Below are 25,911 nucleotides of genomic sequence, written 5' to 3'. Positions count from 1 at the left end.
GAGTTAAGGTTTTTGCACTGCTTGGCATAATATCAATGCTGGACAAGCTTGCTGTAGGATATCGGCTTGCTGTGTCTGTGGGAGTTAGAGCAGTTGGCAGGACTGCATGTTTTCCAGAAATTTTTTAGTTAAACTGTATCATGTTTTTGTTTAAAGTAATTCCTTGAAATGCACTGTCAAGGATGTCAAGGCACACCTCAGAAAAGACATAGCTGAGCGTCATTCTGTGTGTGCTTGAGAAGTTTTCTTCAGCTGATCTGGCCATGAGTAGTGCCTTTCTGTGAGAAATGAGCACCATTAGACCCAGCTGCAAGGAAGAGCTGGACTGCCTCTGTGCCTTGCCCATGCTAGTCTAGGAGGTGCCTAGATATGTTTGAACTCAACAATTATCTTAGACTTCATCTATGCTCTCATTACACATTGGCATAACTGAAGTTATAATCTAATTGCTTTTATTCGTTTTCTGTACCAGTGCACTCGTAAACAGAGGGACCTCAAACATTTCTTCAGGTTACTTACACCTAAGAACTTGCAGTTTTTCATTGTTGTGGACAAGGAGTAAACTGAGCTAATTAAGGGTCTGAATAAACAATAGTGCTTGTGTGTGCTACATAATTAAATGCCTTGTTGAAAACAGGTTATTAGCTTTCAGCTCACTTAAATGTTGCTAATTAGTAAAATACTGATTGTTTGGGGTTTTTTTCCCCCCAAGTCCCAGAAGATGTGAGAAGACACGAATGCCTGATCTTAAAACAGCATAGGTGGAGAGCAACTTGCCCAAATGGCTCACTTCTTCCTCCTCTTTTCAGGAATTCCTGGCACTTTGCCTTGGGTGTTGGGAAAGGCTCCTCTCACATCCAGCTTATGGGTGTCCTCTCACATAACAGATACGCTTTTGGTGTTTTGGTGTGACAGTGATCTTAAAGGTTACTTCTTTTTCTTCAATACCCTCAGTTAATTTTGGGTGAAGATACGAACCAATCTACATATATACCTATATATATATATATATATATATATATAAGTAAATGCTTATGTAAAGGCAGCTCAGTCTTTGCCTCTTGAAGTTAGTAGGTCTGCGTTTAAATTTTTTATAATATTTTCATTTGACAGAGTAGTCATGCAAAAAAATGTGGACTGACTGAAAAGGTGTCTGAATATAAGTAGTCTAATTATAGAATATCCTCCCTTTCACGCCATTTCACAAATGCAACTGTAACTTGAAAATACACTAATCTTTACAAGGATTACACTTCTTAATCATGCACACAGTTTTTATTTGTTTAGCGGTGTTACCCTTTTCTACTTGCATGTTTTATTGGTAACTTTCCCCTTGAGAGTTTTTTGTCATAGACTAGATTTTCCCTGAGAGACCCAGGTCCCTGCTATGAATTTTGAAAGTGTCTAATCCTCATCAAACATGCTCCAAATGTTAGCTGTTAAGATTCCCAGACATCACTTTAATTTTTCTTTGAATAAGAATAAAGCTTTTCTGGGCAACGTTTATGAGAGAATGTGGGTACATGACTTGTTTGATGACAATAATAATGCTGGTTGATGCCTGCTCAGACTGATATGACTTTCTGGTTCTAACTTACTTTTTGACAATTGGAATGAGCAGGAATGAAGTAGGCAAGAAAAGGATCAAGTGCTCATTGGCATATTTCCTCTGAAGACAAATAACTGACTTACACATGCAAAAACTGCCTGGTAACGGTCCTGGAGCTTAATGAAGCAGGGCACAAACAATTCCTTTAAACAGAATGAAAGCATAGGTAAAATGCATTGGTGTGGCTGATGAATGACAGTGGGCCTCTCCAAGTATTTTTAAATGTGAGGTACCATTGGCAGTGAATAGTCAAGGAAAAGAGAAGTTTAAGTTGAAGGAATTTTATGTTCATCCAAATACCGTTCAAGCAATGAAAATTGAGCAGGAATGAAAATGGAATCGAGAACTTGGGGGAAATTACCCATTTAAGGGTGTAAGAGAGCCCAATTTTCCGATCAGCTTTGGGTTGGAGGGTAAGAGTCACTGAGATTGGTGTAAAGATTGACTTTGTAAAGGAAAAGTAAATCCAGACATACTTGCATCTTTAGTGGCCTCTGGTCACTATTGACAGAAAAGATGGTGGCTCCTGTGGTACTGGTGATATGTCTCTTGCTACTCGTGGGGATGAATTCCTTATGAGTGCTTGTTTGTACCTACATTCTCCAGAGGCCATATCACTGTGGAGTGATGTTCCCTTCTCCTGCAACACATGACTTTTGGGGCCAGATGTGCTTTTGGTGCATGGGCTGAGCAGGGCTTCTTGTGGCCTTGTCAGCTGCAGGAGGTCCAGATCTGAGAGCAGATGTTCTTTGTTGATTTTGCCCCTCTTTGCTCCTTGGCTGGAGCTGGAGGAGCTTGGAGTGATGATGAGGAATGCTGAGGAATAAACTGGCAAGAAAGGAGATTTGAGAGACTGGAGTTAGGTTGCCGTTTTAAATACAGTGGTTTTGGAAAACAGCAAGCCCGAGTAGGAGCTGAGAGAAATAGGAAAGTGTGGGGTGAAAGGGAAAGGGGGTCAACAGTGGGAAGGTCTAAGCATAGAAGCAGCATAGAACTAAACATTGCAGCAACAGGAAGGGTTGAAGGAATTAACCTGAAGAGGAGAACCAAGGAGGGCAATGCAATTAGGAGAGAGAAGAATGGTGTGTCCTCAGTCTTTGAAATGCATGAGATGCTTAATTTTATTTGTTCTGCTTTGAAGTATCCACATTCTTTACTTTCTGTAGATCGTGGCTAATACTTGTGGAATTATAGTTAGCACTAAATGAAGTCAGATAGTTTGAGTTAATTTTTATCATCTGTTTAGCAGGTGTCTGTGCTGAAAGCTTCCTATTGTTTAGGATTTTTTGGATTGTCTTTATAAATATCTTGCAAGAGATGATAAATTTAGCATTATTTCATCAGTGGTTCTTTATACCATTGTTTTTGCAGATAACCAAATACCACTAATTTCCCTGTTGCCAAAGATTGGCAGTTTGCTTGCAGTGCCTGGCATTTGTTTTAGCCTCCATGTTCTGGAGCTTCTTGTTTTGCTCAGAAACTGCATCAACCAACCAGTGTTTATTTGCATGTGTACTTCCCTCTTCCTCCTGGCTGTGCATATGTAGCATACTAGTTAACTGTTGTTTTTTTCTCAGTTTTTTTTTCCCTTGCTTTAGCTCAGCAAGCATTATGCTAGTGATTTGTCTAGTATTTTTCCTTTCCTTTTAGCTTGTTTTTGGGGTTGTTTTTTGATTTTTTTTATAAGGCCTTGGAATATAGACATAGTAAAATAGATCCCTTCGTCTACCCTGGGAAGACCTTAGTTTGCAGACTTCTAAGAGAACTTTTTACTGCATATTTTTTTTGCATCATTTTAATATCCTCTAATAGAATGGCTTCTATTAACTGATCCAATAACTTAAAACCACAAAACCTCTTTCTTAGCACCATTTTTAGAAGTTTATTTTGCATTAAACTTCCAATCACGTTTGTTGTTGCAATAAATTTATTCCAACTCACTTCTATTTATTCTGAGCAAAACTTTTAATGGTGTTTTTGGTATCTTACCAAATGTTGACAAAGCTGTGCCATTATCATAAATACTTGTTTTTTATAAGCTGCCTTCTTTTATTGCATTAATTCACATATTTTATATAGTTCATAAACACTCTTTATTAAACCTGATGCACACATGCATGCGTGCATTTTTATGATTTTTTTTTAAGTTCATTTCAAAAAGTTATGTTAGGTGTCAGTGTGGTCTAGTGTAGTTAATGCAGCCTTTTCTTAATACAAGTTCCTCAAATTAAATGCGTGGAGGGCATAGCTCCTTTTAGGATAATGCTCTGTTAAAAACAATATTGTTTTTCAGAAAGCTATTTTAATTTTTGAGATACTAACTCATACCCAGTGGTGTATAAGTTTGTGACTTAAGGAATACTTTGTGATTTGGCACAGTCTTCTTTGCTTGCATAACCTTTATTGGCCACCATTATGCAAGCAGTTTTTAATTATGAAGCTATATTCTGTGATTATTTTTTTTCCACAGACCTTATTCCTTTGCTATGAGAATGGATTTGCATGTGAGGTGTAGTAAAAGGGGCTCTTCTCTGCAGGATCATTGCCTCATTAACTGAGGAAGTTTGTGTTGAGTGAGGCAAGATATTGCAGAGCTGGCAAGGATGATCTCTGCACTAGGAGAACTGAATATGCCCATTCAGAACAAATTTTGTGGCTCCATAATTTTCTTTTTGTATAAATGTGACTTTATTATGTTACTAAAATATGGTCCTTATTTTTTGGATCATCTCTTTATGCATATGAGATAATAGCCTTTAGTATTCATTGGGGAGCTGAATTGTTGGTGGTCTTTGAATGGACCACACAAATAAGAAGATGCTGTATTTGATATAGACTTTATTCAGTCTGCTTAAAATGGCTTGGCATGAATAATTTCACATTAGATTATCTCCCTCTATTCTGTGTCCTGAATAAAACCATGGATTCTGTTGGGAAATAAAGTATGGCTGTGTATGTAGAAACAGTGTTACTGGGTGGAACTCAAACTCATGTAAGTAGCTTTAGCTTAACACTTCCTAATTCTTGAATCTTCAGTGTTGTTGTGTTAATGTAATTTCAAAAGGAATGTTTTTAAATAAGAATTTATATATATGCAGGCAACATCTCTTGGGTGATGCCACACAGCATCATCTCCATCTGCAGTGTCTGTGACTTTGTGCTTTTGGTAGCACAGCAGAGGATGCAGGCACTGAGGATTTCTGGGACAGGCGGGGGGCTGTGCAGCCTGTGGCATGGCCTGTGTTTAGCTGGATCTTCCCTTGCACCATGTGAAGGTATCTGTTAGGTCTGCATAAGGTCATGCCAGGTGGTCACTTCATGTTCTTGCTGCAGGAAGAGAATAATTTTCAGTAGTGTATATTGTTTGGGTGAGAGGTGGGGAAACAGACTCAAACATCCCTGTTGTGAATGTTCCCTATCACTAGCTCCTAGCTTGAAAAATCCAAGAATTTGCCCAGCCTTTTCCAATTAAAAAAAAACAACAAAACACTGCAAGGAAGAAGAGTGACAAGAGGAAAAAGAAAAGTAAATGCATTCACACTCCTACCAAGAGACAGATGTGAGTTTGCACCCACCTAACAGCTCCCTTTACATGGTACAAGGGAAGATCCAGCTAGGCAAGCACAGGCTTTTGTTTTGTTTTGTTTTTTTGTTATTACAAAAGCAGAGGAGTTGGGATAACTAATACATTATGAGGGAAGAGGAATGGTGGGAGACAATACTAAGTAAAGTACCTGTAGTTAAACTGCCTGTTGAGGTAATATAATTTCAGGTGATGTGGTGGTAAGCCCAGCACAAAGGAGCACCTTTGATAAATGTGATTCTTGGACAGTAGTGCAGGCTGGGGCTCTTCCAGCTCCCTGCAGGCTTCAGAATCAGGCTGTTCCCTCGTGTCATGTTTTTAGCTGCATGCTCCCAGGAATGAGTCCTGGGCTTAGGATGCCTTTGCAATAAGCAGCACTAGGGTTGGGGCTGAGTGAGACTTAGCAGCAGCTTTTACAGCCAAGAGTGATTCCTTTCAGGAGAGCATTGCCCAAGTCACAGCAAGTGACAGAACAGAGCTGCTGATGAGGGTGCAACCTCCTAATTTCTGATAAATTGTTATCCCCATCAAAGGGCAGGTTGCTCATTTCAGGAACAAGCCAGTCTGCCTTGAGGGCTGTCGTGATGCTCTCATACTGCAGAGTCCCTGCTTTATGGAGAAGATTGTTACCTTTTCCAAAACAATCCCCCTGCTGGAAGTAGAGAACGGATGTTAACAGAGGAGAGGTCTGCAACGTGTGACACAGAGCAGACAGACAAAACTGCAGTCTCTTGTTCTTCTCATTCTCTCATCTCTCTGCCTGAATAGAATTGATTGGCTAGGAAATGCTGTAATTTATTTTTACAATGAATAATGTTCCAGTTTATCCTCAGGGACAGTTGGGTGAGTAATGTCACACTGACCTGGACACCCTGATGTTGTAAAATGCAGATGAGGTTGCCTGTTTCAAACAGAGAAGTCATTCAATTTGCTTTTATTTCTAGTAAAAGTGGGGCTAATAAGGAAGAGTTTGTGAGCTTTTTGCCCATGCTCTCCCTACATAAAAGTATTCAGCTTCTTCTGGGATTTGATTTGATTTACAGGTTCACTGGATAGATGTTACTAGCTTCAGTGCTGACTCTCTACCTTTTGTCAGCTTACAGAGACTGAGTTTTGGGCATCAGTCCATGTTTTAACATTTAATTCTAATGAGGTGTGATTGACACTGTTCAAATAAACTTGTGCGATTAAGCTGCTGTTTTGCAACTTTTTGCACTTAACTTAAAAAGCAAATAAAATCAGATTCCCTGTGCACTGGGTGTGGATTTGTTTGTTTATTTGCAGAGGATGATAGCCAATTCTAGAACATAGTGGAATGATCTGAAGCATTGACTATATGGTAACAGAAAACGTAACAGGACAGGAAAAAGGTATTGCAGGATAGCAAGGAGGCAACAACCACCTTGAACCTTCAAAGAAATATTCTTCGTCATTCTGGTCCATTAGAACTGAAGCTGATCATTGTATGCTTGGTGTTTTTAACTGCATTAAAGGTAAGAGGGCCTGAGTCACTCTGCAGAATTCAGGCATCGACAAATGTGAATTGCCTCTGAGTAAACCACCTGCAAGCAAGAAGCTGAAATTGCTCAGCAGTTGCAGGGGAGGCTGTGTGGGTGCCTTCTTGCTGTCATGGCATACAGGCCACCTCCGATCATGTCACAGTTAGTTTGCCTCAGTGTCTATTAATAACTGAATTTCTTTTCAGCAATGGCATCACATGAAAGTTGAAGGAAATGAGGTTCACGGTGAGCTTTGGACCAGGCCCTCAGCAGACAGAATGTGTACGTATACTATCCCTTTATCTGTCTTAGAAGGTTGAAAACCTCTGCCATCTTAAGCCATGACCAGCTGTGCAGAGAGGGAGTCATAAAATGTACATGTGAAAAAGTTGTTTTAACATATTTTTAGGTAGCTTTAATGTAAACCCCACATGCTTTACTCTGAACAGTAAGAATGGTGAGACACTTGCAATTCTTGAGTCAAAACATTCCTGATTAAAAGCTAGTGGATTCCTTGAACTTTGTTGGAACTGCTTTCAGCAAGCAAAGATGAGAATTTAGTAAATGAAAAGAAGATCTAAAGTCTCCAGGGCTTTATGGGTTATTTGGGAGAAACACCAGAGCAGAGTTTCTGGTATAGAAGCTTTGTTCTGTCCCTTTTAGTGAGGCAAGACTGGGGAAGAGCATTGGGTTCAGGTGATACCTCTCCTGAGCTATCAGTCATTAACAGCCTTGGCTGTGTTTGGGCAGCAGCAGGTGGCTGCCTGTGACCGAGCCTGTTGCCCAGAGGATGAGTGGGTGGAGGCTGTTTGCCTGCTGCTTCGAGGAGATGGAGAAAGCAGGAATGACTGCAGGTCGATGCAGCTCGGGAGGGGTCTGTTTCAAAGGCGCACCTTTCCGGGGCCATGCTGTGTGAAGTCTGGGCTCTTGGCACTGTGGCTCTGGGCAGTGTCTGTGACGGATCACACAGCGCTCAAAGGTATCCGCACCCCTGGGTCCTGCATGCTGCTGCTGGATGGGCCCAGCTGCAGGACATGAAGGGTCTCATGTGTGTGGTGTTTATCCATTTCTGAGCCCTTTGCAGCTCCACAGAGTGATGCTGTGTTGGGTAATGGGGAGTCTGACACATTACTGAAAGCAATCCACTTCCACAACAGTGAGACTTGTTTCCACATTTCTCAGGGTAACCAGATGCCTGCAGTGCATCAGCCCCTGTGTTATTTTCATGTCCTGCTTTCTGTAATCTCTCAGCTCTTTCATAAGCATTGTTTTGTGTATCAACCAGAATCTCAAGGGTGCCTCAAAGTGGAAGTTTCCTTTTTTTAAACATTTTCTACCTCTTAAGCATTTTGGCTAGTAAGTTATTCCACAGAACCAGGTGTTTATGCTCTCACATTGTGATGTGCAGTTTCATCTATTTGGAACTTGTCTGATTATTCTTTTACATTTTAAGGTGCTTCCTGGGTACACATAGCCCAGCTGATCTTCAGTTGCCTCTGAGTCCTGCACTGATCACCACTGTTTTGGCAGTCAGAGGCTTTGACAACCTGACACAGCTGGCATGTGACTACCTAGAAGTCTGTAAGAGCCATCCAGTTTGAGTGCTTGTGACTCCTAGATGAGGCAAGAATATTCCTGTCTAGTGTGATAGCATTACATTATTTTTTCTTCATATCTAAATGAATTGCCTTGTTTTTCTGTCTGATAGTAAATTCCATGTTTCATTTACAGTAAACCTTTCAATTCTCTAATATATGCCAGACTTCAGCATACAATAGGTTTTCCTCATTATTTAAAAAGAAGTGTTATCGATAAAAAGAAAATTAAAATGTGTCATGATGATTGGGAGAGAAAATAAATATACTGAAGCTAAGCATTCATTCCAATCAGACCTTGCCACTAAGAAATACTGGCAGAGGAGGGGAATTCACAAAGTTTCAGAAGATGTGAAATAATGTTGGGGTTTGGGGTTTTTTTGCTTGCTTGTTTTTTAATTAATTCTCCCTTAGCAGGTCTTTCTTTTTTTTTTTTTTAATTCAGGAATATAGTAAAATTTCTTGTTTTCTGAGATTATTCATCATAATAACTTCATCTTATAATACTTGTTTATAGCTCATCTAATGGCAGTCAGACTGAATTTCCTAGTCCTATGACCCTCTGGACTTTAAACCTCCTGGATTTCAAGTTCATTGGCTCCAAATATGCAATATTTACTGATTCCTGATTCCTAGGGCTGCTTTTGCATTGGTGTTTTGAATGCCTTACTTCAAATTGTGACCACTAATCCTGAGAGGGGGGTGGAGGAAAAATGAGGCTTTCCTACATGCTGCTCTCCATCAGAGCCTTAATATTGTCATGGAATCATAGAATGGTTGGGTTGGGAGGGACCTTAAAGATCATCTAGTTCCAGCCACCTTGCCCTGGGCTGGGGCATCTTCCACTAGGCCAGGCTGCTCAAAGTCCCATCCAGCCTGGTCCTGAGCTCTTCCAAGGATGTCGTGTCCTCAGCCTCTCAGCATAACCTGTTGCAGTGCCTCACCACCTTTATAGTAAAGAATTTCTAATCTAAATCTGCACTCCTTGAGCTTAAGGCCATTCCCCCTTGTCCTTTCACTACACGCTCGTGTGGAAAGTCCCTCTCCAGCTCTCTTGTAGCCCCTTCAGGTACTGGGAGGCTGCTGCAGGGTGTCCCTGGAACCTTTTCTTCTCCAGGCTGAAGCAAAAAAGCCATTGAGTACCTCACAGCCTCCTCAGTGTCCTGTGCAGCCAGGTCTCCCCTATCCTTCCTGAGAGGACCCACATTTTCCCTAGTCCTTCTTTTATTCCTGGTGTTCCTAAATAAGCTGTATTACCCTTGAGCAACATCATAGCAATGCCCTGACCTAAGGAAGTGGTTGTCACTGGCAGTGGATAAGGAGAGCGGGTACAGTTAGTGGCTGTGAGTGTATGTGTTGCAGATGCTGTACCTAACCTCTCCTTCTGTTTTCGTGTGAACATGTGTAAACAGATACCCTTAATAGTAAGAAAAAACCTCCACCAAGCATAACTTAATTTTTATATCATCTTTGTATTATGTCTTACTGGTATATTCAGGATAACAATTACAAAAGCAAATAGGCTGTGCCTACCAGAGCCATTATCAGTTACCATTTAGCATACTCATTAAAAATGTCTCATTAGAATATTAATGTCTGTATTGTTTTATTAAATCATTCATCACTTAGAGAACCTACTAGTTGTCTGCTGCTGGCAATTATCAAACAGATTAGCAGTTGTCAACTAACGTGTAAATAACCTACTGGGATGTTAGAATTTCAAATAAGTTTTAAAATTTTCCCACTGAACAGAAATGCCAAATACTGATGAGTTCTAGTTTGCAGTAATAAGGGAGCTGACAACAGGATGAAGTTGCAGCAGGCAAGGTTAACTCAGCTTCTTATACCTCCAAATATTTGTGTAAGTGTGTTTTTCCAAACATTGCCTGGGTAGAGGCTAGCCCTGGCTGAGGGATTGACCCAGCATTGCTTTTTGAGGGGTAGCTTCATTATATAAAATAGGTCAGTTTACTGGCTCAAAAATGTGATTAGTTAGAAACTTCCTTTGCAAAGCAGCTCACACTGTTACTGTACTGCAAGGACACTTCCAGGTTGCTTGTGTACACAACTGAGTTGTTAGATTTCCCCAGAACTCCAGGCACTAGAGAGGGAGTTTCTTTTCATACGTGGACTGAGTGCTCCTTTCCCTTTGCATTTTTTGTTTTGGTCCTTCAGTCTGATGTGATTTTACTATGAACCATTTCAATGTACTTGCTTTTACAAGATCAAGTAGCTAACTGCTCTAGTTAATTTATTGCTGATTTTGTTATTCAAACATGTAGACAGAAGGAATAGAAAAAGTACATGGGTAGTTTAGGAAAAGATTTATGGCTTCGTTTTGTAGCACAGATGTTTGTGTAAGAAATTACATTTTGGGAAGCTTGTGTTAGCATTCCTGTTCTGAGGTTTCTCTGGATCTGCATGCTTTCAGAAAAGAAAAGGTGTGTTTAGTCTTTGTGCAGCTTCTTTTCCACGTAAAATCTATCGCTGAAGCTTAGCGTTCCCAGAATATGCATGTCTCAAAATCTAGTATTTCGCCGAGCTGGAGTTTATGCATGTTACAAAATCCACACAAGGATAGCAGCAATTATTTCAGTCTCTTGTTACTGTGGAATGGTCAGCGACTGTCCTGGAGCATGTCCTGGAGCCACCTGATGCCTTGGTAGCTGCTCTGGGGCCCTGAGGACAAGCAGCAGAATGTTGGGGGCAGTCAAGGAGCAGGTGCAGCACTTGCTCTGCCATGCTGCCGGTTCCCCCTCCAGCCAGGAGAGCGATGGGTGAGGAAGGAGCGTTGCATGGAGATGTAGACCACTCTGTGAGCCTTGCCCCTTGGGTTGAGCAGGCTCTCCTCCTGCTGACCCTGTGTCTCATTTTGCTCCTGGCAGTGCTGCATGGGCAGGTGTACCGCTTCTGCACCTTGGAGGGGACCTGGCTGCTGAAGGAGAACTCGACCCTGCCCTGGAGGAACCTGTCTGAGTGTGAGCCCTCTGACCAGGTAAGTGTTTTTCCCATTTTCCTCCCATCTTGCAGCTGTTGCTTAGGGCAAAGCAGAAGAGAGGAAAAAAAATAATTGTTGATGCCCATGCATTTTTGTCCTGTCAAAGTAATCCTTACTGACTCACCTCAGTGTGCCTAATGGTAAGGGACATCAGGTCTCTCCCCTTCAACAAAGGGAACATGGAGGGTAGACAAGAGCACATTTAAATGTATGTGAGAGCCAAGAGAAGTGACTCAGGTCATCCCAGCTGCAGTGCAGAGCAAGGAGCTCAACTGCAGGAGTGACCTAATGTTATTCCTTTGCCTTTTTTCCATTGTCACATCATTATAATAGTGACCATTTGCTCTCTCTGTCTTGTTAGCAGCTATTAAGGTGATTAAGATGAACTGAACTGAAGGATATTTGCTTTTTCACCTTTGGGCATGGGGCAATCCCTGCCTTTTTTTTTTTCCTTTGGCTTTTTTTTGTCTTTATACCTTCATTTTCTGTGGGCAGTGGAATTAGGCTTGTCAGTGTTATTTTCTTGCCCTTATGCTTTTTACTCTGCAGGGAGCTGAGATGCCTGGCACCAAATGAAGGAGAGCATAGGGATTTTCAGAGGATTTTTGACAGCCATTGGCGTCAGCCACTGCACTGTGTGCGTTCCCATGACACGTGATACCACTACTACTGTGAACCTCCAAGGGCGATGCTTTTCCTTACAGAAATTGAGTGCACTCTCTCTATCCTGGGGTACTGGGAACTAGTGCATTACCTAGATAAAACAGTTCAAGTTTATGAAAGTCCCAAGAGCTGCAGGATCTATGCCCTCTGTAGTTCCCATTGCTCAGTGCCTCATTCTTCAGAAGGAATAAATGGCTGCAGACTAGGAGGAGATTGGAAAAGATAGTTTTCTCCAAATATGTGAATTTTAGCCTTTTGCTTTGACTTAAAGCCATATTCCTTGTCCCTTTTGTGTTCTGTGCTATACCAGCAGAGCACAGTGTGTTAATGCCATGTGTAAGCCTGGTCGTTTGACTTACCCTTGTTGGCCATTATGATTTCTTCCAGAGCTGTGTTGGGGACATGCCAAGGAGTGAGATACCTAATGGTAACACTTGCTCGTTTGGCACCTGCCTCCACTTTTACATGAACTGATCTGGTTTCTGAAACCCTGTGTACATGGTGTCACTCCCTGAAATGTGAACAGCCCTGTTTGGTTTTCCAGCTAATGTATATAGAGCCCCATAGTGACTTTGGCTTATGCATCTGGCATGTGAGAACAATAAGTTGTTTTTATAAGTTTGTCATGCGTTCTATTACAAATGTAATTAAAATTCCAAAGTGTTTGGTAGCGAATCTTTATAAATTTAGGTGTATGATGTCATTTTCATCTGTGTACGTGTTTTAAATTGTCAGGTTTTAGTAATTTGCCTAAGCTTTGATACTGAAGAGATTTTCCTTTTCATAAGGCAGCTTTCATAGCATTCCCTTTAAAGCATTATCCTAGCAAATCTCTGAGGTAAAGCCTGTATGTTCACCTTAAATCGTCCTGGCTGTGCAAAGTACATCTCAATAACTGTATCTAATTTATGAAGTACAAGGAATGTGTTTCTTTGTACAGCACAGGTCTCAGGAGTCAATTGCAGAGTTAGCAGCTTGAAGAAGGGAAATAAAATCCCTGAGTCTATTTAGACAAAGATACATGCTTAGAGATGAACTAGAACAGTGAATATGAATGTGCCTCGGAGCCTGAGCAGTAAGGGTGTGTTATTATTCAGAGCTGCCTGTACCTTTTCAAGTAATTCTCTTCTCCATAAGGATTTTGGCCAGAATTTTCAGGCAAGGATCTCAGTAGTCATATTTTAGTGAATCTGATGAGAGCCCCCGCTGCTCTGGTCTGCACCAGGTCGCTCCCTCTCAAGCAGTGCTGCAATAACCAGGTCATGAGATGCTGTTGAGCTGTGATTTGTTCCCAGGAGGTTGCATAGTTGAGGCAGAAGACAGATTATTTGGGGGGCAGAAGAGGGTTTAGTTGTGTGTATGCAAGGCATGCTTTGCCTCCACATCATCAAGTAGGACCTGGCTTGTTGCACTTCTAAGTATACATGAGCACTCCCCTCATTACCGCAGTAAGGAGACTTGCTTGAAGTGCTCAAGTCTGAAAAGATTAGGTCTGCTGTTTTTACTGCAGGTCTGAGTTGTGTCTTTGCTTCCTGCCATCTCTTTTAAGACTTGCTTGTGTGATAATTCATATCTCTCCAACTTTATTATGAAATAATGTCAGATTATCTATTTTTCTAGCTAGGCTGCAAAACACAACTATTTGAGCGAACACCTGGGAGCAGCTGAGGAATTAAGATTAAATTTTTATTTCTTTAGAGCATATGGAAAGTGGAAGACTGATTTGATATGTGCATTTAAACTTGAAAGTAGGAGAATGATTTCTGGTTGTCATTAAGAAAGTTAGAAAGTGGCTGGGAGAAAAGAACTGAAGGCCATGAGCTCTCTCTTTTCCCCCTCCACTTTTTTGTTTTTCTTTTCTTCTTTCTATGCTCTCAGGATGCACCAGAAGAACAGCTCCTGAATTTGTCCATCATATACACCATTGGATATGCTCTTTCCTTCTCTGCCCTTGTAATAGCAACTGCCATTCTTCTTGGATTCAGGTAACTGGTGAAGCTTTGAAGAGAATGGAGTAAAGGTTTTATGTTTTTCTATATGACAATGTCAGACTTTGACAGAAACATTTGATTTTTTTTTTTTTGCCCTCCTTCCATCACCTCATTATTTCTCTATCTCTTGTCACTTCTGTGTTCCTTCCTAAAATAATTCCTTCTCAAAATGCAAGTAAAATGGCCAAATTTTTGCAGTTACCCATATGAACATGTGGAACAGGTACTTTTTATCAGTTGGAATATTTTGTTAGGCTAGCTTTTATTTCAATGAAATTTCCACTGGGAGAGGTGGTAAAAGAGAGATGCAAGTGTTCCTCCATGGTGTCACCTTGCAGATGAGGCACAAGTCTGAGAAGGGCAAGGACATTTAGGAGAAAAATTTTAACCTTGCCTTGTTTGGAGTTACACAGAGCATAAATCTCAGTCTGGCCTTTATCCCAGCCCTCACATGCAAGGTGTGCAGAAATGGATTTTTGACACAATTTTCATTTTTGGCGAACTTTCAGAAATTCTTATTTCTTTCACAATATGGAAGAGAGTCTAATTTGAAACTTGAAAAAATTATGTGAAATAAATTGCTGTCAGCTGGCCATAGTGACATACTGAGTTCATCCTGGTTTGCACCAACAAATGCAATGGAGCATATGAAAATTTAGACACTCTTGGTTGCACATGCCAAAAATACACTGTGTGTGTGTTTGGTTAAAAAAATAAATAGAATAAAAAAGCCCCAACCAGACCAAAACACAACTTTGGATTCTAATAGGGGTCTTTATTTTTTACTCTGTAAATGCAAGACATGTTGTGACGCCAGCCAGATTTTCCTTCAGTTTGGGGGTGCTGAACACAGGAGGCTGATACTTAGAAAACACAAAGATGGGATCCTGTTCTGTTGTGGGAAGGCTGTCCCTCTGCTACAAAGTCCTGCTCCTTGCTTCTCTCTACAGCCAGGTCCCATCCCTCTTATGTACTGATGAGGCTGCCTCCTAAAAGAGTGTAGTCTTCCATCTCCTGGTACTCTTATTTGAAATCAAGTCAGGACCTTTAAGTGCTCTGATCCTTGAGAAACTTCCTTCCCTGACTGAAGAATTATCATTTCCAGTTGATCATTTGCTCTGGTGCCTGTGCTACACTTTCAGGAAGGCAGTCCCTTTCCTTTCTTCCCTTATGCATTTAAAAAGGTCAGTCATGCCTTTTAACTTCCAATTTCCAAGACTAAAATGATGCAAGCCTTCTGATATTGTACCATATGTTTTAGCACTGTATTATCCCTTCTCCTTCCAGTGGAGAAGCATAGGTGGGCAATATCAAGGAAGTTTTAAAATGACTGTAGAAATCCAGAGACATGCTCACCCTCTGTGAATGACATGTGATAATTATGATTTGTATGTGTTGTACCTGTGCTACTTTGGGACCTTTCTGAAAAAACACCAGATGGTCTTGAAGTCTCCAAATGTCTCCCAGGATAACTGTTTTCTCCTCATTTCACCCATCAATGACACTTCTTGAGTAATCTTAGCAGCCCAAATGTAAAGGTCACAGAGCACAACCTTATACTTTTTAAATGAAGGAAGAAAGGATGTTTTCTGGCAGGGAACAAAGAGCAAGTTTGTCACCAAGGGCTGGTAGGAGAGAGGGAATTTGGATGCCCTGACTTTTGTGGGGTGATGCTTCAGCATTTTTTGTTTCAGCTGTGAAGCAGGGACTGGAGAAGTGTGTGCTTCTCATTTTGAAAATGAGGTTCCAGGGTTGTGTTAGAGGTACCAAGAGTCTTGTTAAAACTATGCCATCAATCCATTTTGTGTTCTTCTGTCTAAGTTGTTTACCAGGAGGCAACTTGGTCCTGGATTGCATGAAATACGAGACCTACCCCTATGTGAAATGCAGTTTCTGGATTCTGGCTGGAATCTCTGGTCTTCTCCCCAGAGCTGCTCAGCCTCAACAAATGGGGATCAAAATCTAATTCAATGGCATGCAAATACTGATGAGCCTCTTTAAGTTCTTAGACTACAGAATAACCTTTCTATTTGTCTTTAAAGATGATACAACAGAGGAAACAGTTTTTCTCTAGAGTCCTATTTTGTATCCTCCAGAAGAGATGGAAGGAAAATCTGTGATTTCAGTGGTGGAAGCTGAATTAGGCCCATAACTTCACGACTCAAACAATTTGAATAACTTGCATTGCCTGTAGCAAAAATACTCAGTAACTACTTGCAACCTATTTTCTTCAATTGCCTAATTTACATAACTTTTTCAATCAGATTGAAATGTGTAGCAGTTCTGAAGGGTAGCATCAAATGAATTTTGAGTTTAAGGAAAATAAATATTAATAATAGGTCAGTTTTGAATAAATTGTAATAGAAGTCCCAAAAAACTACAAAAAATTCTATCTGACCTATGAAAAACAAGTTGTTCTTCAGTGCAAACCTCTAACTTTCAGACCAAGTCAATTTTTCTACCAAAATTTATAGAGCTGTAAAAAACAGACATTTAAAGTATACATTCACTGAAACTTTTACTGGAATAATTGCTGATTACCATATGTTACATCTATCTTTTAGCATCCTAAAAGTCATACCCAAAGTAACTTCCTCTGAAGTAAAGTGTGTACCCTTGCAGAACTGGAAGAAAAATGTTTGTGAATAAGGCTGGTAAAATACTGACAGCACTCTGCAACTGGATGCCATTTACATGACTGCAGTTACTTTTGCTATCCCTTAACATGTTTTTTTTGACAAGTAGCAATTTTATTGTCTTTGCAGTGGGCTGCTGAAATTCAAGAGGATTTTTTCTTTGTTTTTTTTTGTTTTCAATTCTTAATGCAGAGGTGAAAAATCTGTTCCTTTTACTTCTACAGAAAGTATGTACAATTCTCCCAGGAGGCAATTTGAATACAGATTTTTCTCTTGTTGTCAAGGGGTAATTCGCAGGTGGATGTTTTTTCATAGTGGGTTTGAGCACAGCCAGAAGCCGCACTGCACACCAGTCCTGAGCTTTGCCAAGGTAAACTTGTGCAGTGACATTGGGGTCAATTTGAAGCAATTAGCTTCAGCATTATGCAGAACTTGACTTTTTTAGTCCTTTCAGATAAGTCTTCTGAAAATGACTTTATTTTTACATTTTATAAGCTTCTGAAATACTTTTTTCTTAACACACCTATCTTCTTCCTTTCCCCAAACATTGGCTCTGTGGGCTGAAGTTTTGAATATGTTTTCCTTGGTAGTATTTTCCTCCCAAAGACAGTTTGAAATCCCTACAGCCATTCTCAAGTTACAGAGTTTTCCTCTGGTGCCTCCTGATTTCCTACAGGGCCTGTTGTTCCTTTCTCAGTCCTGTGTGTGATGTTGCATCTTTTATGTAGGTAGTGGATCATGACTAGATTTTTATTTTTACAGACATCTGCATTGCACGAGGAATTACATTCACCTGAACCTCTTCACCTCTTTTATCCTCCGGGCTATATCTGTTTTCATTAAAGATTCTGTGGTGAAGTGGATGTACAGCACAGCCACACAAGAGTACCAGTGGGAAGGACTTATAGCCTTCCAGGTAAGGGCAGACAGTGTGGCCTTTTTCAGGATATTGGAGTCATCACTGTGGTGTGTTTGCATGACAGCAAGTCATGAACTTAATTCTTCAGCTGATGGCATGACATGTTTCTCTACCTGTGGGAAGTTTGCCCCCACTAGACAGAGGAACAAGAATATATATATATACACACCTATATATATACATACACCAGTGCCTGTATCTTCTTTCTGTGCTGAAGTTTAATTTCTTTCTAGCAGTGACAAGAGGGCATTTATTTTCCTAAGCCAGCACCGTTTGTGATAGAACTGTCCATCTGGTCTAATGACCAGATAAGTTGGTTGTTCTTGGTCATCTCTATATAATCTCTTGATGACAGGAAAAAGAGGAAGCATCTGATTAAAATGCAAATTTGAAAGCATTTGGAAAAGCTTTGGAGGAACAGGCTAATTAATACTTCTAATTGATGGGAGAGGATATATACAACTCTTTTGTAAATATGATGAAAATGTGCCCTTCCCCGTTTGGATTTGGAATGCAAAATGCACTTGAGTCCTTGAAGAAAGGTAGCTGTATTATCTGTATAGCCCTTGTAATTCTAAAACATTGGCATTTGCTGCTGCAGTACAGGGTTGGAGCTGTAAAGGGAAACTCTCCTGATGCATCCTTAGTACCCATCCTTTTCTGACACTGCCTAAGGCAGAAGTGCTAAAACGACTTAGTCAATCTCATATGATGGTTTATTTTTTTTTTTTTTGTCATCTGCAGTGTATCAGTTGCCAGAAAATAGCATTGTAAAACACATCTTAAATGGTTTGGAAATATTTGTATTGGATTGTCAGTCATTTCTTCTTTCCAAAAAGCATAGACTTTGATTTTACACACGGTTTACTCAAAGTGGTTTCATCAGGTCTGATGGGTATATTAATTAGGTAAATGGTTTTCATACTTATCTAAAGCCCTGCTGATCACATCTGTAATTTATCAGCAATGAGAGAATTTGCACTTAAATGGGATGCACTGGGCAACATTGCTGTTATATGAAGATATCCTTTGCTTTGGCAAATAGTCAACCCTATGGAATCCACTCTTTTCTTTTTAATAGAGAAATGCTCAACTGCAGAATAGAGTATCAAGGAAAGGGAAAGATTCACTGACTGTGGTTGATAGAGTACCTTTCACTTGTTCTTTCATCTGTATTTGTGCTTTTCAAAATATAATCCATTGCTTATTGAGGAGAAAATACAGAACATGTACTTATTTTTTTTAAAGGAGTAATGCTGTTGAAAACATCTGTCTGCTGTGTAAGCACCTAGTACTGGCTTCTGCCCCCTCAGTAATAAAATACATGATTAGTTTAGCAAGCTTTTTTTTGAGGAGCAAGAGTAGGAAAGAGAACCAGTCTTTTGGGTTAATATATTTTGATTCTCAGTCTCTGGTGCATTAATTTGGGCTGTGCTTTGTTCCATCACAGGAATCACTCAGCTGCCGTTTGGTCTTTGTGATGATGCAGTATTGTGTGGCTGCAAACTACTACTGGCTGCTGGTGGAAGGCATGTACCTGTACACACTGCTGGTACTTTCGGTCTTCTCTGAGCAGAGGATTTTCCGCCTTTATCTCTGCATTGGCTGGGGTGAGTTGATTCTTCCATTTGTCTGCCTGTGGCTGCACTGGCAGATGTATAAAAGGAAAAGTTGTGTGTCTGTCCTAGTGCTGCCCAGCTTAAGTCCTGCACTCTGCATTCCCTTTTTGTTCCCAGTCCCTTACCTTGTTTGAGCTGGAGGGTGTGCTCACAGCTCCTGGATGCTCATGGCACAGAGGCTGTGGGACACTGCAGAAACTCACCAAACCAGTGGCAAACTACTTTTCCTGCAGGACATCAGCTTCCCAGAACAAATTATGTGTGGGTGGTTCCAGCTGGGTGTGGAGTTTTCTGGGCTGCCCTGCTTCATCTCCTGAAAGTTTCCCTTTGCTTTTAAAGACATGTTAACTACTTGTGGTGCAAAATAGCAATGATGCTTTGCATCTGGACAAGGACAACAGTAGAGAAATGGTGGCAGCATGAGGCAGGGTGATGCAAAGGGGCTGATGAACAAGGGGGTGCTAGCTGGGAGTTGTCAGGTTGGCTAAGTGGGCAGTGCAGGTCAAATAGGGATTTTCTGGGAAAAAATGGGCAGGGTGCATGTGCCATGTGCATGTGTGTGCTTGAAATCAAGGACTGTGATGCCCTGAAATCAGTTGGTTGAGCAAGGGTCACCTTCCATAGAGATGCTAAAGCTTTCTTTCACTGTACAGCTCACCTGAAAATACATTACAGTTAGGGATGAATCCTAGTTTTGGAGTGATCTTGCATGTACTTTTACTGCATTCTCTCCCTTCCTCTCCACTACCCTCCCCTTTTGGTGGAATCAGGCCACTTTTGGAAAGATGAAAGTAAATCCAAGTAAATACTACAAGTGCCTTCACAGATGCTCATTTGAACATTTAAATTGCTTTGACTCTTCTCCTCTCTTTATGGATTTCATTTGTGAATATTCTAGCAAATTAGTTCACTAGAAAAATGCATATAAATGTCTTACTGTAAATTACCCAATTCTGAAAATCAATATATAAGGAGGAAAGGTTTTTGGACATATTGATAGGATTAAATATATAAATGCAAATAATAGCAGTTTCCTTCTGGAGAGTTTTATTTAAAGTTCTCTATCTTCCATATTCTTTTATCTTGGGCATACAGCAAAAGCAGCACCATTTTGTATAACATTTGAACTATATATGTTTTAATCAGACCCTCAATTTAATTTAAAAAAAGGGGGAGAGGGAGCTATCCTGAAGCACTGACTGAGGTCATGAAAGGAAATGGAAAAGAAATTAGAACAAAATTATATCTAGTCAAATCCTGAGGGGATTGTGTTCTTTTGTAAGAAAGGGTTAGGCTGCTTTTGGTCTGAATCACTTTTATTTAGAGTTTGTCTCCTGCAAAAGAAGAAGGCAGAAACAGGTGATAATTATTTTGGTTTTGTTCTTCCTTTACAAAGCTTGTTTTACTCTTGTATATTGAATTTCTGGATGAATTTGTGGAAATGAGCAGCAGTGCAAGAACTTGGTACTAGATATATGGGTTTCATCCAAGCTTTCTAGAAAAGCTCTGTCTGTGCCATTCAGTTGTTATCTGTAGAGTTTCTTGCTCTTCCATATGTGTCTGCATGTGCAAACCTTGCCAATGATTCTCCACCTTCAAATGCAGAAGCATCTGCTCTTTCAGTGCTCCCAGATTAGTTATACCAGATAACACATTCATCTCTTACTGGTGGAAAGATATGAAGATTTTTCCCTTTCTTTCTGCTTCTTCATTGGTGATTCCATTTTTTGGGTGCTCAAGTCCCTCACCAGGTGACTTTCTGCTGTATGCAATGCTCAGAAGATTTTTATTTAATTTGATTTTTGAGCTGCGTGATAGCCTCAGTGTAATGCTGAGGCTTCAAAGAGAGACAGTAGGTTCGTGTTTGAACTGAGAGTGTTCTGCTCTTTGAAATAATTAATCAACTGTTAAAAAAAATGTGGGACAAAAATAAAATACTGATTTGTTTGTCAGAGCTGATTTGATACTCTGACCCTTTGTTCTATTAATGAGTTGTCTTCTTACAGGATAATTTTTTAACTTGTTCATTTCTCATCATTTGATGACTATTTATGTATAAAAATTTCATACTTTTATTGCTCAAAAACATAGTCACTTCATGTTGTTATTTCTTACAATTATAACTGAAGACTGTGAGCACTCAGACATACCAGAGTCTGCTCTCCAGAATTCCGAGGTACTGAGCTTGTTGTACACCCTCCTCACTGCCCTAAGGATCTTGAATTCACCATCTCATGGTCACTGCAGCTAAGGCTGCCCTTGAGCTTCACATCCTCCACCAGCTCCTCCTTGTTGGTGAGAACAAGGTCCAGCATGGCACCTCTCCTCACTGGCTTCTGTCACTTGGAGAAGGAAATTATCATCAGTGTGATCCAGGAAACTCTGGGATTTCTTATGCCCTGCTGTGTTGTCCCTCCAGCAGGTATCAAAGTGGTTGAAGTCCCCCGGGAGGATCAGAGTTTGTCACTGCGAGGCTGCTCCTGTCTGGCCACAGAAGGGCTTCTTGCTCAGGCAGCCCACAGCAGACTCCCCTATAATGTCACTTGTGCCTGTCCTCCCTTTAATCCTGACCCATAAGCTCCTAGTCAGCTCCTCATCCATCCCCAGGTGGAACTCCGTGCCTTCCTGCTGCCATTGATGTACATGGTGAAATGCCCTCCTGCTCTCCCCTGCCTGGCCTTCCTGAAAAGCCTGTGGTATTCTGTTCCAACACACCAGTGAGGAGCTATCCCACCATGTCTCTGTAATGCCAGTGAGATCATAGCAGGTACTGGCACTGGCATCCAACTGGTAGGAGTGGGGTGGATTAAGGATCCCCTTCCCCAGCAACTTTAGTTTAAAGCCCTCTTTCCAGGCTTGGCAAGCCTATGACTAAAGGTCCTCATTCCATTCTGTCAGATTCATCCCACAGTAGGCCAGTTGTTCCAAGATATTCCAAATACATTTTTGCTATATGATAATATTAGTTCAGTTCCAAAGTCAGTTATTAGACAGTAGTCCATTTATTATGAGTTCAAATGAGCAATTACTCTTGCTTTTGAAGTGTTTATAAAGGTAAAAGTCTGTTTATCTTATGTTATGTTACTGTACTTTACAACACCTAGAAAAGTTATGAAATCTTGATAGACCTATGAAAACTAATGTAGTTTCATAAATTGGGAGTCATTTAAACTGACATCATGTATATTGATAGGATTCTATAAACCTTCCCTATTATTTGTGAGGTAACTGTATTCCTAATGGCCACTTCCTTGCTGAGATTTCATGCCATACTAGACTTTGAGATGGCAGTGTTGCATTTTTCCTATTTCATTTAATGTGGGATATGTCCTGCTTATGTCTTCTATTTCTTTGTCAAATCAGACTTTCATACATTTGTGTCAGCCTTAAGTTCCACATATCTTACTGCAAAAACAATTGTATAGTCCATTTTCAATGCTGATGGAGGAAAAAAAAGGCAAAACCACTTAGCAGCATCAACCCCCCCAAATTTTTAATAGGCTAATGGAAGAGCAGGTAGGTGAGAGGCTTCCTTCACTCTGGGGGTCAGCACAACAGCAGCTAAAACAGATGTTGATTCACGTAGTCATTTGTGCTTGCAGAAAAGAGAATCTGTTGCTGCACACTGTTGGTACCTGGTGCTTCCTTGAGAAATCCTTGCCCATGGGTCTCAGTTTCTAGAGAGAAGAAAACACATTTGTAAGAAGGGGGTGAAAACTCCCAACTTAACTACAGAGATCAGGATCATTACTTTTTTGTTTTGTTTGTTTCTCAGTATGTGCAGACTGGTCTGAGTCAGTGTCCAGGACACCAACCCAGTGTTCATCATGTCTGAGCCCAAGGGAGGAGTTGCTGAGCCTGACTTTGACTTTCAGCTATCAGTGCTGTACTAAGTAGTCTCTGGAGAATGTAATGCTGCAGTATCAGCAGATTTTAGTGGAAAAGGGACCTGTTCACATTTAGGAGTAGGGAGGAGGGAAGGGAGAAACAACAGGAACATCCCACAGTGACTCTGAGTGACATCCAGAAGGGAAGAATGACAGGAGAACATTTTCAGCACTCAAGGCTAAGAAGAAAATGCTAATAAACAGCTAAATATTCTCTCAGCTGCTGTGCAATTTTACACCTAGTTGCACTTGCAGCAGGAAAATTGCCATAAAAAATAAATAATCTGTTTCCTTCCAAGCTTTGGCAATCCAAAGTTGCTCTAAGGAAGAATACTTTGAGGAATGAAGCTATTAAAAGCAGGCAGCTTGGCTAGGGCATCAAAATCTACATCCTGATTGCAAGGAAGATCTGACTGGAACAGAGCCAGTAAGAAACCTTCTTTTAGAAGCCCAGTATGAGCTCACTGTAGCAACAGGATGCATTCATTGTACTGACCTTCTTTTCTGTTTTCAGATGAAAACTGTGTTTCAGAGAAGGATGTAAAAATACATTTTGTATCCACTGATCTTGGTAGGAAGTATATGTCAGGAATTCCACTTAATTGTTTTCACTCTGTCTTCTAGATTAAACTCTTTTGTGTTTTTCCTTACTTCAGAAGAAAAACAGTGTTCCATCTTTTCTTCTCACATCTTTAGTGCTTTTACTCTTTGTAAATCTACTAATATTTAGTTTTCATTTATTTCAGTTCCTCATTGCATCATTCTTGCATTCATTCATCAATCAGTTGATCAAGTCAGAGTTTCTTGGATTCTTTCTGAGAGAAAGAGGAATGGAATTGTTCTGACAGCAGTAGTGTCCTTCTGGTTTGTGTGCCTGATTGTCTAAGAGGTTGAACTTATCGCATGTGGAAACAAGGGATGTCAGGTTACAGCTGAGTTACTGAAAACAGTCCTAAAATGCTGTGTTCAGAGTATGTCCTTCTTTAAGGGTTTTAGCAGGATGGCAGAGCTTTGGTCCTACAGAGACAAATTTACTTCAGGAAGAAGTAAATTGCTGATTAGAGATGTGAGGCATGTGAGGATGAGGAGAGCCTCTCTTGCTGCTCATGTCTTCCCTGAAATTGCCTCTATGTAAAGAGAGGTACAATGCAAAGCTGCAAATAACGGTGTGTCTGAATGGAATGGAATGGAAAACTTGCTTGCACGTGGAGGTAAGGGAAAGAAGATGGCATGGAATAGCACCACCTGCTGACACCTCTCATGGTAACGGGGACTTCGTGGGTTCCAGAACACACCTGAGCTTTTCTGTTCTGTTACCAAAATATCTCAGGCCCGTTAAATGAAGAGACGAGCTGCTATCGGCACATGGTAACTTCCATTAGCAGCCCCAGGAATTTCTTGCCCCTCTCGTTAGGGATAGTGGAGCATTCTGAAAATGTCAGCCTGTGCAGATTTTCTCAAAATTTCGTTCTCTTACCTACCCCATCCTTTAGTCATTCTGAAAAATGACTGTTTTTCCAACTTTTTTTTTCTTACTGTGGAGACATCTGGCCAGGTGTAGAATATATAAGCTTGAGTGAAACTAAGTAGGTTGTGCTGCTTATTTATGCAGTGGTGTGTTAAGATGTTGATTTGGCAGTTCCATTACTTTCTCATAATCCATAATATGTATTATTATTGCAGCCTATAATTCAGATGCCCAGTCATTTCAAATCGAACTTGATTAGCTGAGCTGACAGCATGCTTATTTCCTGGTACACTTGACAGATTTCATAATCACCATGTAGTGTTCAAAGATTTTGGGTCAGCTATCAGCCTGCAAGAATAACTTCGCAGAGTTTATCATGAGCAGGCTGTTGCAGTTTCTGGCATCTTCAGAGTGATGCAGTACAGAAGAAAAAGTAGACATTACCATTTCCAGAATTCAGAGACCTTTCTCTGGTCAGTCCATCTAGGAGAAGATCAATCTCAGAGCTTTCTGTATGACAAAAAAGCAAAACCAGAAAGAGTTCAGCCTACACCTTAAATAAATGCATGCTATAAATGAGTGCAGTTTTTTTCTTGGGTATCTGATATACTTTGAATAACAGCCGCAGGAGAAAGAAGGGTGGGACTGAAACTCAAATGCACCAAAAGTGTTGTGTTGGAAGCCCATGACTGGAATACAGCACTGATTCTGTTAATGAAACATAGTCATCTGTGGTGTTTATTCAAGGAGTTGTACATGGTTTATGTCCACTGTCTGCTCAAACCAGACAGAATTCTGACCGAGTGAAGTAGCCAGAATTATATGGGCATTTTTGCCAGTTAGTGCAGGCTAATTAGATATCAAGGTTGTTAATTAGTCATTGGAGAGTCTCAGCGATCCTTGCAAACTGCAGTTATTGCAGAGATGCTTCAAACTTGCTCTTATGCTGTTATGGAATGGCTTCTACAGCGTTGAAGTGAATTAGGGAATGTTCTTGGGGCAGTCTCCTCTTTAGATCTTCACTAGGGCTTTGGAAAGCTGCATGTATTCCCATTTGCTGGGACTGTGTCCCAGACAGTCTCCAGAGCCACCCATTTCTCAGGACCAGGCTTTGTGAATTTGGTAGATGTCAGGTGGTATCCATGTAGTAAGGTTTGAACATCAGTTGCAAACTCATGTGTGTATTGCACTGTTAAGTCTTGGTGTCTCAGACTAAAATGTGCATTGCCAGCATGGAAAATAGTGTGACTGATGGTGCTGCAATACCAAGACACCAGTGGTGTGCATCACAAGTGGGAGTGGGCAGAGAATGTTGAACAAGTTGCTTTATAGGAGCTGCCTATTAATTTGTATAATATTTGTATAGCTGATGCAATTCTATTATACCAGCCTCCATCTAGCTAGGCTCTTTTGAAATACAGCGTTAATAATACATTCTCAATTC

The 25,911-nt window shown here is 40.6% G+C and overlaps 1 protein-coding gene across 1 annotated transcript in view; it reads left to right on the top strand.

Annotated features, from left to right (window-relative positions):
- GLP1R (glucagon like peptide 1 receptor) overlaps positions 1-25,911 on the top strand; it is an 82,589-nt gene that overhangs the window by 38,475 nt on the left and 18,203 nt on the right. Inside the window, exons 4-7 of the mRNA XM_069009826.1 lie at positions 11,172-11,281; positions 13,826-13,932; positions 17,337-17,490; positions 18,944-19,103. Coding sequence (XP_068865927.1) covers positions 11,172-11,281; positions 13,826-13,932; positions 17,337-17,490; positions 18,944-19,103 — 531 coding nt within the window. The remainder of the gene's footprint in view (positions 1-11,171; positions 11,282-13,825; positions 13,933-17,336; positions 17,491-18,943; positions 19,104-25,911) is intronic.

This window comes from Aphelocoma coerulescens, chromosome 3, assembly GCF_041296385.1.
Source record: "Aphelocoma coerulescens isolate FSJ_1873_10779 chromosome 3, UR_Acoe_1.0, whole genome shotgun sequence".
Lineage (NCBI taxonomy): Eukaryota > Metazoa > Chordata > Aves > Passeriformes > Corvidae > Aphelocoma > Aphelocoma coerulescens.
The sequence above is the reverse complement of the archived record's forward strand: the minus strand, read 5'-3'. Positions and strand labels throughout refer to the sequence as shown.